The sequence below is a fragment of the Gekko japonicus genome, unplaced genomic scaffold (assembly GCF_001447785.1).
Source record: "Gekko japonicus isolate JY-2015 unplaced genomic scaffold, Gekko_japonicus_V1.1 scaffold947, whole genome shotgun sequence".
In the NCBI taxonomy this organism is placed as follows: domain Eukaryota; kingdom Metazoa; phylum Chordata; class Lepidosauria; order Squamata; family Gekkonidae; genus Gekko; species Gekko japonicus.
Window position 1 is genome coordinate 214,517 of NW_015159742.1, and position 17,877 is coordinate 232,393.

At 45.6% G+C, this 17,877-nt stretch overlaps 1 protein-coding gene across 1 annotated transcript in view; it reads right to left on the bottom strand.

Annotated features, from left to right (window-relative positions):
- TIMELESS (timeless circadian clock) overlaps positions 1-17,877 on the bottom strand; it is a 57,863-nt gene that overhangs the window by 20,808 nt on the left and 19,178 nt on the right. The window contains exons 3-15 of the mRNA XM_015429710.1: positions 16,518-16,671; positions 15,414-15,528; positions 14,997-15,059; positions 14,204-14,305; positions 13,542-13,697; positions 12,232-12,365; positions 10,069-10,156; positions 9,373-9,552; positions 7,027-7,244; positions 6,774-6,877; positions 5,992-6,161; positions 5,066-5,194; positions 3,481-3,632 (exon numbers count right to left, since the gene is read on the bottom strand). Coding sequence (XP_015285196.1) covers positions 3,481-3,632; positions 5,066-5,194; positions 5,992-6,161; positions 6,774-6,877; positions 7,027-7,244; positions 9,373-9,552; positions 10,069-10,156; positions 12,232-12,365; positions 13,542-13,697; positions 14,204-14,305; positions 14,997-15,059; positions 15,414-15,528; positions 16,518-16,671 — 1,765 coding nt within the window. The remainder of the gene's footprint in view (positions 1-3,480; positions 3,633-5,065; positions 5,195-5,991; positions 6,162-6,773; positions 6,878-7,026; positions 7,245-9,372; positions 9,553-10,068; positions 10,157-12,231; positions 12,366-13,541; positions 13,698-14,203; positions 14,306-14,996; positions 15,060-15,413; positions 15,529-16,517; positions 16,672-17,877) is intronic.

Genomic DNA, 17,877 nt, shown 5'->3' on the forward strand with positions numbered 1-17,877 from the left:
TGCCCTCCCCCTCCCGGCTTGCCTTCCAAGCGGCGGCGGCAGCCTCGGTCGCAGAGCGTTCCCTGCGCATGCGCACGGGACGCTCTGTGAGTTTCGGGGGGATTTAAACATCCCCCAGATTTTTTTTCACACTTTAAGATTTTTGTGCACACGTGGGGACTGCCCCACGTGTGCACAAACCTCTCCCTCCCCCCCAGGTGCCCCCGAAGTGCTCCCCAAGCACACTTCACTATTAGATATGTAGATTATTTACCATTCTGGCTAACATTCCTGATGTATCAGTAAACAAACATGTCTGTATAAAGCTAACAATCTTTTCGTAACTGGGGGCAATCATATTTATCACTTGACAAGGTTTTTGGAATTCCTTCTGATAAACCTTAATGAATGTTTGAATGGAACAACTGAAAGATCTTTTTCATCTTTTTTACAGTATTCAGTTGGAAAGCCATCTGTTTCCGATGCTTTCTCTATTTCTAAGGTTTAGACAAGGGAGATATTGAAAAACCCTGACATTTTGGGTCCTTCTGTGCTCCAGTCCCCATTTATTTTCCCACACACATGCAGTCTAACAGTTGATTGCCTCTGATACAGTGCTGTTTGCCCTCCACACACTAACAATCCTGCCTGTCCAGAGGCTTGGTGAATTCACTGAGGTTGGGGGTCTTAAGTACTTTGAGCAATCAGAACATTGTTCAGGGTGGTGAGAACCAGGGAGGATTGTGAGGCACTCCCAAAGGGATCTGTCCAGGATGGGTGAGTGGGCGTCAACGTGGCAAATGGGGTTCAATGAGGTCAAGTGCAAAGTGATGCACATTGGGGCCAAAACTCCTAACTATAAATACACGTTGATGGGGTCTGAACTGGCAGAGACTGACCAAGAGAGAGATCTTGGAGTCGTAGTAGATAACTCACTGAAAATGTCGAGACAGTGTGCGATTGCAATAGAAAAGGCCAACTCTATGCTGGGGATTATTAGGAAGGGAACTGAAAACAAATCAGCCAGTATCATAATGCCCCTATATAAATTGATGGTGTGACTTCATTTGGAATACTGTGTGCAATTCTGGTCACCACACCTCAGAAAGGATATCATAGCACTGGAAAAAGTGCAGAAAAGGGCAACTAGAATGAACAAAGGGTTGGAAAACTTTCCCTATGAAGTAAGGTTAAAGCGCTTGGGGCTCTTTAGCTTGGAGAAACGATGACTGAGGGGTGACATGACAGAGGTTTACAAGATTATGTAAGGGATAGAGCAGGTAGAGGAAGATGTACTTTTCTCCCTTTCTCACAATACAAGAACTAATGGGCACTCAATGAAATAGCTGAGCAGTTGGGTTAGAATGGATAAAAGGAAGTACTTCTTCACCCAAAGAGTGATTAACACATGGAATTCACTGCCACAGGAGGTGGTGGTGGCTACAAGCATGGACAGCTTTCAAGAGGGAATTGGATAAACATATGGAGCAGAGGTCCATCAGTGGCTATTAGCCACAAGGTATCGATAGGAACTCTCGGTATGGAGCAAGTGATGTTCTGCATTTTTGGTGCTTGGGGAGGGGGCACGACAGTGGGAGGGCTTCTAATGTCCTGGCCCCACTGGTGGACCTCCTGATGGCACCTGGTATTTTTGGCCACTGTGTGACAGACTGTTGGACTGGATGGGCAATTGGCCTGATCCAACATTGGCTTCTCTTATGTTCTTATTCATGAATACCCATAAGATCTCAGCAGCTGAACCAATGGCTAGAAAATTTCCGTACAATAAACCGAAGCCAGAGCTCTAAACAGCCAACTAAGAAGGTTTTAAATATTTCAACCTATGTTTATCTCAGACGTTTCAAGTTTTTCTGACTGGGTTGAGGGCTGCAAAAACAGTATTTTCTTACAAATATACTGCAGTTTAATCCCATTTGTCTCTGGACAAGAGACCCAACAGGAATCTTTACAAATGGATAAAACATCACTATCAGTTCTGAACAGTACCCACCCCAGTCAAGAGTCAGTAGGTTGGATCCCACAATCTGTGGATGCAAGGATTGAAGGATCTTTCCCACACTTCCTTCTCCCCACTAAGACTTTCTAATGCTGGGAAAGTTTATTTACAGGAGCATAGGAGCTCTAGAGTCTAACAGCTACATAGGTTGGGCTGTGGGGGAGGAGATAAAATTCTCTCTCTTCCATCATCAGGGAAGGTAAAGCAAGAAAGACCTGTGACCATCAGCATCTGACAAATAGTGGAATCTGTCAAGAGACTGGCTTACCTAGCAGTCCCTTGGCTTTTCAGAAACATTGGTTCGGGCTTCTGGCCTAGCAAAAATCATAAAAGCTTCTTTCTCTGAGAACTTGAGGTCATGCTGGCTACACTTTCAGAGAAGAGGGATAAGACATGGGAGCCTGACACAGCCGTGGATGAAGTAATGGGGCCAAGAGCTTCCGAGGCCAAGAGAGCTGGGAGGGAGTTTTGCCTATACGTTCCATCTTGTTAGTGCGAGGACCCTTGGGCAGTGGCTTACTTAATTTAGCCCTGTACTGCTGCACAGTACACAGTCTCATGCTAGCAACACACTGGCTGGCTGAGGGCAATACATTTGATTAATTAGAATCAGACTAACTAACATCCTTTGACATAAAGACCTTTCATTCTAGCTTCTGCCCTTTGTCTGGATTCAATCTGCCTTTTGTCACCTCTTGCTTTCAGACCAGGTGAGCCCTGCTGGCTGGAACACCTGCCTTAGACTTTAAAACTCCATTTGAACTCAGTCAGGTCTGGTAAAATCTGGATTAGAGAACAAAGGCTTACTAAAAAGAGCCTTAGGTTAGATATTTAGCTTTATTATTTTATCCTTGCTGTTCACTGCTCCCACATTGTATATTCCTGCATGTTCCTTTAATAAACCTTATTAATTATATTTTATGGTGTACTTGGGTTTGGGGGCTTCAAACTGAATCCAGTACTTTACCCCGTTAGCTACAGCAACCAAAGTACCGGTAATTGAGTTGGGGGGGGGACTCATTTTGCAAGCATCCCACCTTGCAGGGTTGACTTCTTGTTTAGACTCAGGAGGACTGGAAGAGACTGAATCCCTTGGTCTCTGGCTAGTGGGTTAGTAAGGGGACAGGTGGTAGCACGTTATCCTGGTGTTTGAAGTTTTGTTCCTGACCAACCTGTCACCCAAAGGGACTAAACTTTTGACAGAATCCAGCCCACCTTCTGGACTGTGCTGGGATTCTAGTGGCAAGGGATTCCTCCCATCCACTGGGACAGGTAGGTCTTCCAAGAGGGGGTGGAGAGAAGTGTCACATTCTCAGCTGCTGTCTTGCCTTCACCTAGGAAGCAGGGCTTTCTGCAGCCCTCTGAGGCTCAGGCTTGGTTCACAACCCTCATTATAACTGACGTTTGGATATCGATAGCAGTGTAAAGGCCAATGGGCTTTCCACCTCTGAGGGCACTGACACACCTTCAAGCTGCTTTCTTACCTAGCTGAATGCAAGAGGGACAGCGCTTCAGGCGCTCGGCCAGCCAGTAGGCTATCCTGGATTTGTACCATGGCATCAGCTCGCTGTTCCTCCAGTGGAACTTCTGAAGCTGCATCAAAGGGGACCACATCCTCTGGAAGAGGCTCAGAACCCTGGTGGAGGAAGAGATGCTTCATGAATCCCGAAGGAGGATGAAGATGCATCAAGAATTTTCGGAAGAGAACGATGAAATGCTGATTCACGCAAACACTTTTCTGCTCCATCCCCAGTCCGCAATGATTTCCCCATTTATCCAAGATGATACCACAAGTGTTCACCCAGTCATAAGAATATCTCAACTAGTGTCCAAGTTGCAGGTCTGCTCACCCCAGATTTATGAAGTCTTCTGAAAGAAGGTTGCCCTGAAATCTCAACAATTTACGTGGGCTGTTCAATGTTTAAAGAGAGTCAAACTGGGTTTGATGCAGGACAGAGAGGGACAGAAAGAAGAAAAATATTTTATAAAAGCAACCTAATGGAACTACTCTCAAGCCACAATACTTTATGAACACTGAACATAAGAACATAAGAGAAGCCATGTTGGATCAGGCCAATGGCCCATCCAGTCCAACACTCTGCCACACAGTGGTCAAAACTCAGGTGGTCCACCAATGGGGCCAGAATTTCAGAAGCCCTCCCACTGTTGCTCCCCAAGCACCAACAATACAGAGCATCTCTGCCATAGTGTTCCATCTATACATCGTGGCTAACAGCCATTGATAGACCTCTGCTCCATATGTTTATCCAATCCCTTCTTGAAGCAGTCTATGCTTGTAGCCACTACTAGTTCCTGTGGCAGTGAATTCCAAGTGTTAATTACTCTTAGGGTGAAGTAGTATTTCCTTTTACCTGTTCTAAGCCTACTTCTCATTAATGTATTCAAGTGCCCACGAGTTCTTGTACTGAAAGGGAGAAAAGTACTTCTTTCTCTACCTTCTCTATCCCAACATTGTAACTGCCAATCTCTCTTTACAGAAATGAAGACTTTGGGAAGAGGATGACGAAAACTAGGAGATATGAGTGTTCCATATGTCAACAGAATAGTCACCATCCTAGGAATCACACTATTTGGTAATACTATCAAACCAACATTAAGCTGTCTTGCAGTATTTTATAAAAATGCTCCCTTTTGCTATTGTGGACTTATTTAAGACTGTATACAGATGAAGACTAAAGATTCTAAAAGGAAAAGAACAACTCTATTGTCTGTACAATAAGTGCACACAATATTTCTTTACGATCAAAATGTGTGTTTGTGCAAAGTTAGTCTCATCAGTCATTCATTTAATCATATTACTGACTTCTATCTAAAAGCACTCTTTGTGAGGGAATCGATCACCACCCTAAGAGATTAATTTTATTTTGCTTTGAGTAACTTCCCTTCTGGGAAAGGTCTGCATGACTGAGAAACCTGCATGTGTCAAAACAAAGCAAACCTCTGACAGCTACTAAAAAAGGCACTTCTAGATTCTGTTTCCACCTTTTCAGAAGTCTTGGCTCCTTCACCGAGTCTAATCTCTCCCCTCCACCTTCGCTATCATCCTACCTCTGTGCATTTACTGAGATGCTCGGCCAGCTTTGGCCACATTTCATCCAGCTCCTCGGGAGTTTGGGGCTGCAAGTTTGAGGTGACAGGACAAGCCTGGGGCTTTTTTCTCCTCTTGGTCTTCTTGGTCTGCAGTAAAACAAGGATTTTATATTTAGAGACAGCTTGTTAGAGAACAGAACATTGGCAGAAGCGTAAAGTCCCCAAATTGCTTTATCAAAAAAATAATGTCCACCAAATAGGTGAAATAAGAGAAACCAGCAGAGTAATGGTTCCAAAGATGCCCAGCTCAGATGGAGCCCCCCAATCTGTTATGCAAAAAGAGACCTGATATCTTATCAGAAGTCATTTTGACTGCTGCTGTCACTTCTTCTAAGTGTGTTACGTAGGTGGAATTGTGTTGCTTAATTGAGGAACACCAAAGTGGAAACACAAGTTATAAAATGCAAACCATAGATATGAACCAGTACGTTTTTCAGAAGTGTGTGACACCTTCAGTTTAGAAAATTATTACAAGGAAGAGCTCAGGCCATTTCCACTACTCCTGCAGGTTTGACTATTTGAACAGATTCTGATTATTTATTTGGCCTCTTTTGTATTTCAGTGGTTCCTCACTGCAAGTTTTTAACAGCCATGTCAGGGTATGGAGGTATACATTATAGTACGATGGACATACATTATAGTAATGGATATACATTATAGTAAGATGGATATAGTAAGATATAGTAAGATGAGGGGAGAGCAGTTTTGCCAGTCCAAATCTTGGCTCTCAGGTCTTTGAGTGCAGCCACTGTACAGCCACCTATTGGCATGGTACTGGCCACTGTAGCAAGAAGCTGCTTAAGAGAATAAACTAGAATTGGGGCGTTTTCTAAGACACATTTACCCACCAAAATGCGAAAAAAATAGAAAGGGCTCCAAAATACCTGGACCATTACATTGTTCCTCCCTTTGCAAAATTTATCCAGCATCTTCAAGAAAAGGTGAGTGGTCTCCACTAGGTCTTTGAGGAATGACCTGGGCTGCTTTCTCTCATCAAACTTACGGAAGAGGGTGAGGAAAAGTTCACGATACTCCATCATGTAAAAAACGTTATCTTGGGGTGGGGAGGGGTGAGAATTTATGGTTAATTTTATGCAAACACAGAGTAATCCTAGACAGAAGAAAGAATAGTGAGGGGGGGTTCCTGAGGATTCCCCAATCTGTAAGATTGCCTCCTCCCATCCTGTCCAGCCCACGACTTAAGACCCTCCTGCCAGTCCCTGCTCTCTCTGCCCCTGCCTGCAGAGGGGGAAGTGGGCGGCCACTAGACACAAGACTTCTCCAAGTGGTGGCAACTTGTCTGAGGGATGCCCTGATCCTTGAGGCTCATCACCTCACTGTTCTTTAGATGCCAGACCAAAGCAATTATTTTTGTTGAGGTTTTTCACGGAGAGGTTCAGCTATTCCTATAGTCTGCTTCTAGCCCATTTTATGAATATAATTTTAGGCCGCTGAATGATTTTCTGCTGTTTTTTTTTACATCCCTAGTTTGTTTGTAAATAAGATTTTATTGTGTGGCTTTTACTCTGGAGGTGGCACATACATTTTCTGAAGGAAACAAATAAACGCAGTATCAGCAAGAAGAGTTATTTTCTAGCCCTCTGTCCACCTGCTCATTGTAAAGTGCATTTAGTGTGTATTTGTTTATAACTTTAAAAAGCCTCACTCTTTAGGATATGGCTGCTGTTGCGCACAGCTTCTTCTTGTGAATGGTCCATTTCATGCATAGTCATCAACAACTCCTGGTAGGCCTTTAGAGCCAGATGCATCCTGGGAGACGAGAAAAGGAAGGACATGATGCAAAAAGTATCTTTGGCTTTGTACAGAGAAGTGACAGGACAGGCTTCATTCAAAGCAAGAACAGCAACAAGTAACCCATAAGTCCATTCTGAAGAGCAACAAAATCTGTCCCCCTTCACCTTCTAGACCAAGATGTAGCCTCCTTCTTATTCATAAGCATCATTTCATAGTAATTGGTCAGGCTCTGCTCGATGAAGTGGAAAGTCCGGACGCCAACAGTCTCTGAAACCAGCTGAGGATGGAAAGAAGATGCCCGGTTGAAGGCCATGAAAAAAGCCATGGCCCACAGGTAGTAGGTTTCATCGTGCTGCTGGGCCTTCTCTCTGATGAGGTGGTCCTGGTAAGGGGAGAGAGAGAGAGAGAGAGAGAGAGAACATATTGAAGGAGAGCAGGTGATTCTCCAGCCCTCTTCACTTTAGGGTTCCATTACAGCCCTGAGAACTGCACACCAAAAAGTATTCAGATTCAGTACAGTTATAGCCTAAGTATTATACCAAAGAAACAGCAAGGACGTTTCCTTTCCACAATTTATGTCATTTTGTGGAAGGAAACATTTTTGAGGAGGACTGGAAAAACAAAAATAAAGTGAAGATCAGCAGTTCTGAGCTTACTTAAGGCTCAAATAACTAAACCTCATGCCACATAGAAACAGGTTTAAGAAAAGAGAATGGAAGACAAGAATACTGAGTTGCCAGATTCTTGGACAGATATCAAGTCATCCTTCCAAAGAGCTTCTGCAACTCTACATTCCAGGAGAAGGTTTTTAACCATCTCCTTCCCTTCCTCTTAGTCAGAATTACTGTTCTCTTTTCCTGGGGACGTAGGCCTTTGCTGACGGCCTCAACTTTGCAGTGCCGTGCAAGTGACAAGCAAGAACTGGCCTCAAACTCTGCCTTGGAAGCAAATGATGGTTTGCAGAAGCCATGGTTACCGGTATTTAATTTTTTTAATTTATTTTGGATTTTTATTCTGCCCTCCCCAAAGCGGGCTCAGGGCAGATCACAACAAGTAGAGACAAAGACTTGTTACAATAAAAATTCCATTACATTAAAATCATTAGAACAGTAAAATTCAAAGGTAGCAGCAAATTACATAAAAAGAAAAGGACTGTTAGGGTCATATAGGTGGAATCAGAGCATTTCAGTAGACTGGGAACTAAAGCAGGGAGGCCAACTAAGATGGATGCTCACTGCCTCACCCAAAGGCCTGGAGGAACGGCTCCGTTTTGCAGGCCCGGCAGAATAATAAAAGGTCCTTCAAGGCCCTGATCGCCAGTGGCCACTCATTCCACCAGGCCGGGGCCAGGGCAGAAGCAGCTCTGGCCCCGGTGAAGGCTAGGCAGACGTTCTCTGGGCTGTGGATAACCAGTTGATCCAGCGAGCGCAAGGCTCTGCAAGTCACATATGCGAAAAGCCGATCCTTCAGATATGTCGGTCCCTGGCCGTGAAAGGCTTTAAAGGCTAGCACCAGCATCTTGAAGCAGATCCGGTACTCAACTGGTAGCCAGTGCAAGCGGCACAATACTGGCCGAATGCATGCCCACTCAGGTGATGCCATCAGCAGGCGTGCCACTGCATTCTGCACTACCTGGAGTTTCCAGATCAGTCTCTAGGGCAAGCCCGCGTAAAGCAAGTTACAGTAATCAAGACTGGAAGTGACCATTGCATCACTGTAGCTAAGCCCTGGGGGGGAGAGGTAGGAGGCCAATTGCCTGATCTGCCCAAAACAGAAAAGGGCAGACCGGACAACGGCGGTGACCTGGGCTTCCACAGAAAGTGAGGCATCCAGGATCACCTCCAGACTCCTCACCTTCTGGGTTGGCACAAGTGGGGCACCATTCAGGGTGGGCAGCCTGATCCCCCCCTTAAACCCCCCTCCCACCGGCTGACTCGGGTTCTTCCTGATTTAGGTGCCATCAGTGTGTCCCTCTAAGCTGAGTTAGTGTGAGCTAGCTCACAGTTCTTTAGCCTCCTGCTCACACATTTTTGTCTTAGCTCGGGCAGGATGGCTCCAGAATAAACGAATTTATACGGCAGCCAAATCACTTGCTCATGACTTTAATGCCAGTAGCTCACAAAGGAGAACTTTTGCTCACAAGACGCCACAGCTTAGAGGGAACATTGGGTGCCATGTATGCAATGTTTTCCGTGGATGTGGAAGTGACTCAGGAAATCTGAGCACTGGAATGGGGGAAATGAGAAGACAGTTTAAGGCATCACCCGACCATAATTCACCTACAGTGCCTGAGGAATCCACATCCAACAAAACTAACATAAAAGATAAAGTCTTTGCCAGGCCCAGCTCTAGCCAAGCGCATATGAGTGATCAGGAACAAATATCCAGAGGCATCCCAGCAACATTCAGGTATCACCAGCACTCCTCCCGCCTTCTAGACTGTTCGCCTTCAGGACACCCCACTTTTAGCAACTGCCAAGCACCATGCAGGAGTCAGACCTTGCCCTCACCTTGACCAGATACATGAGGCGGTTGTAGCAGTTCTCCAGGAAGTCCGTGCAGAACTCCTTCAGGAAGACACGCACACTGAGGGCTGAGCGGCGCGGGGTACCCTCATCGTCACGGGCACGCTGCTGTCTCTTTGGCACTCGCCGCACCTCCTTCCCCAGGTCATGGGTATAGTTCTTCACCTGGGCAGGATGGAAAGACGTAACAGGCAAGATATGAGAAATGATGCTGGGATCGCTTGGTCCTCTTCTTGCCCCCATCACCCACTCTCCTCTCTTGCCTGACTTAATCTAGTTTGTTTCAACAGATCTGGAGGGAGGGAGAGTGAAGGAATCCAGGGAGGAATGCAGACGAAGGGGCGGGGCTTTTAAAACAGAGACACAAGTCTGGGGAGCAACTTGGCAGCCCAAGCCGCTGCTTGCGAGCGGAGGCAGAGTCCAGCCAGAGCTTCACCCTCCCTGCCTCTCCTGCTGCCACTGAGACTCCAGTGGTTGTCATGGGAAGAGGTCTGGCACTGAGAGAATGAAAACAGCAGCCCCTTATGAGCAGGGGGTATTTCCAAGGGCCTGGCAGCAGTGGCTCTAGGGCTCCCCCTGAAGAGGTGACACCAAAAAGAGATTTTACCTTTTGGGTCACCAGAGAGCAAGAAAATGCTGGCCGCCACAAGCCCTGTACACAGTGGGCTTCACGTGACTCACATTATGTAGCCCCTTGTGCAAGACAACATCCCTGTCTCCAATAGACTTCAAGCCCTGGATGATGTAGCAGCCACCAAATCGAGAGTGCCTAAAGAACCAGAGACAGAATGAAACAAACAGGGATCAGAAAGAAAATACCCATGAGGAGAACAGCATTTTTGGAATGAAAGGCTGAAAGCGGTAACACACAGAGATATGGTTAGGAAGCACTCATTCCTCCCTTTCAAATCACAAATCTTTTTGTTAAAGCTCCACTGTCCTTCAAAACCCAGTCCTGAACTTTTCTTAGGTCCTGGGGGGACACAGTACATTACCCCTTGGGCTGCCACGCATGTTTTGATCAAATGTGCACCTGAAGTCCCACACTTGGAACTTAAATTGCAGGCAGGCACAGACCCGATTCAGATCAGGACATGGCATACAGGAAGAGGAGGCTTAACCTCCACCCATCACCCAGCAGTGTTTTCCCAAACTGAAAAGGCCCCAGGAATCCACTACGGGCTCTATTGGTGAAACCTGCATGTATCAATTCCCCTAAAGGACAAATAGGGGTCCCTCAAGGTCATTTCAGGTCAAGAAAATGGAATGGGGGTGAGAAGGCTTAAGCCCCCACTCTCCATCATCTTGATCTGAATGAGACCCATGTGTACCTAGGAATTAAGTTCTGAACATAGGACACATCTGATCAAAGCATATCTGGTGGCCACGAGAAATCTGTGATGTGTCCATCACCATAACCCTCACCGGTGTCACCTTTGCAGTTTCAGAACCAAAATACTCCATAACAGGAAATAAAAATAAAACTTAGTCCCCGACGTTTATGTTAAATCCAGAAACATTAATACTCTTGCTTTGAAAATACATCATTCATTTATGCCAAGGAAATCCATTATTTTGTACTCAAAACTGATGGAAAATACTTCTGCACACGTTAATTTTAGCTGAGGCTTCAGGGTTTCAAAGAATTTATTGATCTGTTGAGTGCAGAAGGCAAAGAAGGAACCCAGTGGGGAAAGGGGAGGGCATAGAGCCTTGACTGGCAATTAATCCAAGCCAAAGAAGAAGAGATTGGATTTATACCCCATCCTTCACTACCTGAAGGAGTCTCAGAGTGGCTTACAATCCCTTTCCCTTCCCCTCCCCACAACAGACACCCTGTGAGGTAGGTGGGGCTGAGAAAGCTCTTTCGAGAACTGCTCTTTCCAGAACAGCTCTGACTAACCCAAGGTCACACCAGCGGCTGCATGTGGCGGAGTGGGGAATCAAATCTGGTTCTCCCAGATTAGAGTTTGTGCTCCTAACCACTACACCAAACTGGCTCTCAGAACAATATGAATGGATGGAGGGTACATGGAGGGTCACATCTGCTCCCTCCAAGTCCCTCATACCTGTTGGCAGAGGAACCCTCATCCCACCTCAGTGTAGAGCAGGAAGGCAGGCAGCTGGGGGCCAGCTGGACAAAAGGTGGAGTACACCCCAGAATTCTCTGCACTACCACAGAGGGCTCTGGGGCACACTCTCAAATTGCCTAGGGGCACTGATCAGGATTGGAAGTGGTGCACAACTAGAGGCAGATGTTGGGACCCAAGAACCAATTCACACTTTCACAAAGCAAGCACACATATGGAACACAATGGATATGTGATAGCAGTCTCTCCTTGGAGCACTGGACCAAATGCACAAGAAGGCCTAACCAAAACCTGCATTGATATGGCACAGGATGGCCAATCCAGATTCAGTCAAAGGAAGTAGTCGGAATTGATGGAGCTTGGAATGAGGTAGGGATCTTACTGAGTTTACTGAACATTTGGAATTTTCTAATCAAAACGATTTCAAACACGGATTCTCCATACTCTGAATCAAACTGCATTCATCTTCTTTCCCAACCATGGCCAGGATTTGGGTGGGAGGAGGGGCACATGGAGAATTGGCAGGGAGTTTAGCAAGCCAATAAAATCCTTCTCTCTGCAACCTTCTCACTCAGTCTCCTTGGCAAACCTACCCCAGATGTATGCATGCATACTCCTCCTGACAAAACCCAAGTTCTCGAAACATGCTATAAAATACCAACAAATCTTTGGACGTCAACACATCAACCAACTGGTGAGCCATGTTGGCAGGGGCAATCTACAACCCCCCCCCCACAAGCCATCCAAGCCTCACCTGCTGCTTCGTTGGAGTATGCGGCCCTTCCTCTCAGCCAGTTCCTTCTGTCTCAGAACCTCCAATTCTGCCATGTCTGTTCCACGCTCCTTGGCTGAGCGGGTCTGCCCTGTAGATGCCAGCTGCTCAGGGTTCTGTTGAAGACAAGAGTTTTCAGTGCTTTGTAATCTAGAAGCAGCTCATCCAGCTCCCAGGAGCTATGCCTCCCAGCACATCAGCGGTATTCAACCTTTCCTGACCAGGGACTCACTGCACTGTAAGCATGACTGAAAATCATGTTACATCAGAGTTATGCGAGAGGAAAAGGTGGAGTCGGAGTTATGACCTCACGGGTGCAAAGGCCAAAACCAAAGGACTAGGGATCAGGACCAATGCCCCCTCTAAATTGTGGAGTCTTGTGAGCAAAAATTCTACTTTGTGAGTTACTGGCCTTAAAGTTGTGAGCGAGCACTTTGGCTACTGCATAAATTAGTTTGCTCTGGAGCCATCCTTCCTGAGCTAAGACAAAAATCTGTGAGCCGGAGGCTAAAGAACTGTGAGCTAGCTCACACTAACTCAGCTTAGAGGGAACATTGATCAGGACTTGCACTGTGCTGAGGAACAAGCCAAGGGTCACAGCTAAAGAGCAGGCTTCTCCACCACGTGACCTTGCCTCACAGTCCTGCTGCTCCTGTCAGCCTGCTTGCGGAGAGGCAGGAGGCATGGCACCTTCACTGTCTATGCAGCAGGCCCTTCCTAAGGGGACCCCCAAAATGGCAGCTTTGGGAGCTCTCAACCCTACAGGTGGTATTGATCCACCTGCGTTCTGACCCATGTGTTGAAGGGTACAAAATAGTAAACCAATGTCCACACAGGAAAATCCAGTTGCAAGTGATTGCTATAGCACAATGAGATAGATCAATAACCAATGCCAGGTCTGAGTGCCTATGGTCCTTTCCGCACTTGGATTTCATCCCTAGTTTTATCGGAGTTCAACTCATGTCATAATACCTTGCATTTATCCCTGGTTATAACAGCATCCGTTTACCCTGGGACAAGTGTGGGGCAAAACCGGGGTGACGTCAGTGTGATGTGGAAACAAAAAATACCCCGAGATAATTACAGGGGTGAACTCAAGTGTCGTGTAGAATGTAAGTTCGGGGACCGGGTTGCACCAGGATTTAAGGTCTAGTGCAGAATCACCCAAAGATTTTGGGGATTCAGTTCCAATTCTCACCCAGGGATTGCACGCAGCTCCCCCTTCTCCACCAGGTACTACGATCCACTCTTCCCAACTCAGTTTCTCAACCCCAATACCTTCATGGGCTTACCTGGTCCCGGAACATGAGAGAGACAATCTCCAGCACATGCAGGCTCCACTGCTGCTCACTCTGGGAGCTGGCCAAGAATTTGAGCAGGTCATCCATGCCGCTTATGTGCATGGCCCACAGCACGCGGTCATGGATGCTGGCATCATCATCAATGTTCTATGGGAGAAAGCAGATGAGCCTTAAACACTGGGGGTCTCAAATCAACTATTTTTTTTCCTTTGTAGTGATACCAAAGTGGAAATGTCTGGGATACTGCAGTTGTTAAGAACAGGACATATTCTCCATTGCTGATAGGACAACACAGGAAAAATCCATTCACCATCAGCATCTTCTGCTGACGTATCACTGGATACAATCCAATACAGCCTGAATACTGCAAAAACGCTAAAGAAATCCGAAATATTATTACTGGCAAAAATCTACAAGAACAACACAAAAGGCTTTAAGAAAAGGAACTGAGGAGGGAATGGAAATTGAAGAAGCAATATAAGACACCTTGATGTTGAACTGGAAGTGTTGATTTATGTACTAGAAGTTGTGACAAAACTATGATAGAAAGAACAAAAAGAGTAACCTGAACGCTTGAACTGTATCACTTCCACATACAATTCGAGCTCAGTATCAGTTTATTCATACCAGATGACCAGCCTTCACATAAGTACCTTCTCTTCATCAGAGTCAGCAGGGACATGCAGCACATTGCGCACCAAAAGCAGGATGCGCTCTATTAACAGGTTATCCTCTTCCTGACGCTGTTCCCAGTCCTGGGTGGCAGGAAGAAGGGAGGGATCATAATGTAATATGCCGCAGGGTGGGCAAAAACAGGCAAGCTTTTGCTTCTCATCTGCCTCCACCCACAGTCCTCCACCCCGTCTTCCACGATTGGTGTCTTCTGCCAGCGTGTGAAGACTTATGCTGTTTGGCATACTCTCAATAACAATTATTGGCCCTCTTCCTTGATTCTCGTGTGGTATATTTGTGTGTTCTATTGATTTATTTTATAACTTTAGAAGTTGTGTTTCTTGAAATGTTATCATGTTTGCTGCCTTGGGGATGCTTGTCAGGTGGCATAAAAATGTTCTAAATAAACCCAGCCCTGTCCAATGACACCATCACAGCCGGTCAGAGCCCTTGGCTCCAACTCCTTCTTGGTCCCCTGCTTGGAGGAGGAGGCAGAGGAGGAGGAGGAATTTATACCCCGCCCTTCATTACCCAAAGGAGTTTCAGAGCGGCTTACAATCTCTTTCCATTCCCCTCCCCACAACAGGCACCCTGTGAGGTAGGTGCGGCTGAGAGAGCTCTTTCAAGAACTGCTCATGAGAGAACAGCTCTGAAAGAACTTGTGACTGACCCAAGGTCACACCAACAGTTGCATGTGAAGGAGAGGGGAATCAAACCCGGTTCTCCCACTACACCAAACTGTAGATCCTGGTAGTGATTAAGCATGGCACTCACCAGCTGCAGCAGGTCATACAGCTTCTCACTCAGCACCCCAAAGACCTTGTCACTAGCAAATGCCTACGAAGAGGGAGAAATCATATTAGGGTCACAAGGAAGGCAGGACAGACTGTCGGTACAAAAATCCCTAACCACGTCTTTCCATCGTAGTCTGCCCTACGTAGGTCTCACCCTTCCCAGCTCTCCATGCTCCTCACATCAGCCCTTGAACTTGCAAAGCTAATGGTCCCCTGCCCTTTTTGCAGCCTTCAGTTTGGATGTGGGGAAACACTGCCACTGAGACACTGTTACTGAAAGTGCCTGTCACACTTCCATGAGTACAGGAAGCTCCACTGTTCAAACATGATGGCACTTCCAATTTCGTTGGCCTCAGAATGGACTGAAACAAGGGAAGGAGCAGCACTAACCACTCACTTCTTTGTAGGCCTGCAGGTAAGAGACTGTTTGCAGGAAGTGATGTCGGAAGCTGGCATCCTGGGGCAGTTTGCCAAAGCAAACTAGAGCTGGCTGGGTTAGATTCACCATCAGCCTAGAAGAAAAACAGAAGCTCAGTTAGTTTTGGCTGAATCTGTTTTACCATAACCAAGCAGCACTGAAGATTCTATTGGATGGCTTATTCTACTGAAAGATGATGTGGGGAGGAGCATAAAAATGAGCACAGGCTAGTTGTAGTATAACTAACTTTCGTGCATCAATCATCATTTAAAGAACAGAAAAAAGAACTTTGTCTAGGTGTCAAGAATTAAATATCTTGAATCAAAGCATTACAAAAGGTTAATAAAAGGAGACAAAGGAAAACCTTGGGTGCACTGAATGTTCATCATACAGATTGCTTTCAACATTTAATAAAAAGGGAAATTCATAATTTTTCCCAATTAATTAAATACAGTAGTAAAAACATAGAAACAAGTCTGGGGGAATAGAACGATTTGCAAATCTAATGAAATCCTGTCCACAAAAATTTTCTAACTCCGTCTCTCTTGACCTTTGGACTAGTCTGCCACACAGAGTAACAATGACCTTTTCATCCATACACTTTCCAACAGGACCTCACCTGGTTCACAAGCACCACTTTACCTGGTGATAGGTGCAGTTTACATATTAATTTGTAGGTGTTTTCTCTACTGCTCGATACGTAAGAGCAGACGTTTACCATAGAACCATTGTTGCTTGGGGAATCAAAAAATTAGCAGAATACTAAGGAAAAAACATGCTATGAAAAGTAACACAACTGTTCCTTAGGCCATTCACATATTATTCTTTTCAGAGTCCCCTTATAAGAGGATACAGATAATTGCCACCTGAAAATTATATCAAAATTTAATTTATGTATTGTAAATCCATACAATACCTGTTTTTCATAATTAAGGCTTTATACTGAACTAGGTTGTTGGACTGCTCTCCAATCAAAGAGCTATTTGGAAATACAGCATGTAATTAGACAACATAGTATCTGCATTGCGCTAAAATTATGATATTTGGCAGAAAGCATACCACTTCTCTCTCCGTCACAGTTACCTGATAACAGCATCAAAGAGTTGTTTATCTTCAGGATACTGGATAATGATTGGCAGCAAGTCATTCTGGAGAATCTGGGCTGCCCCCAGCTGCTGCCGGATATCCCGAGTCTCATCCTCATGTCGCAGGTAGCGGATCAAGTCTTTCACACTCTCTGGAGGGGTATAAGCCATATGGGAAGGAGAAGAGAAGAGAAGAATTGGAAGCAATGATGGATAGAAGTCTCACCATGTAATGTTCAACAGAAAAAAAACATGAACATATGTGAAAGTCTCTTATAACAAGTCAAACCAGTCCATTCACCTAAATAATGTCTTTTCTGGCTGGCAGTGGCCTCCCAGAGGCTCAGGAAGAGAAAGATGTTTTCCAAAACCTGTCACCTGTAATCCTTTAACTGAAGACGCCAAAGCAGTGACCTTGGAACCTCTCCATGCAAAGCCTATGCTCTGGTACTGAGCCACATTCCCATTAAATAGTTTACATAAGGAAATAATTTTAAGGCAACAAGGAGACACTGCACTGTTGGTCCATCTAGCCCACTATATCATCTAAGTTAACTGGCAGCAGTTCCCCAGGAGCTCAGTCTGTCCCACCTTGCTAACTAAAATCGTTTATGCTGATTTTACACACATACAGCACGTGTTCTACCATGCTGTGGAGGACAGGTGAGGAAGGTAGCCGTGGACCTGTTTTACAAGTAAGCTTTCCTAAAGAAGTGGTAGTAATTGCTAGCACGAAGGAAGATCTTTATTTGTCTAACTTTTAGAAATATGGCGACAGAGTGAACAAAAATACAGAGTAAAGATTTCTGTGGAATGGTTGAAAACAATTCTCCCCTTCATTTCTCAAGGTTTTCTGCTTCTTTGTTTCCCTTAAGATCACATGTAGAATTGGTTAGGGCATGAAACCCTCTCTCCCTCTCTCCCCCTCCCTCTCCCTCTCTTTCAAATGGCAGCTAAAGCATTATTTGCATCCTAACTAATAAAGGCCCATGAAATTCATGATCCATATGCTTGGGGAAGGAGGGCCCCAACCTTGCTCTAGCCCCACATCCCTTCCCCCATTCCACTGCCCACAGAGTCCCTTTGTACTACTATTTCTCCATCCTGGCGAGCACAGTCTAAACAAGCAGAACTGGCCCTGCCTCACACTTGCAGAAGCCACAACTTTAGGGCTGCTGCTCCTGCACCCCCACCCCTACCAAGGTGCTATACACTCCTTATCATCGCCTTCTTTTTCTTCAACATACTCCAACTCTGATCGCTCTGAGAAAGACAGACTGCTGGAAACTTACTATTATGTTTGTCTGTGTTTATAAGAGTGTGCATGGAAGGAGGGCTTCTACAGGTGCAAATCCTCA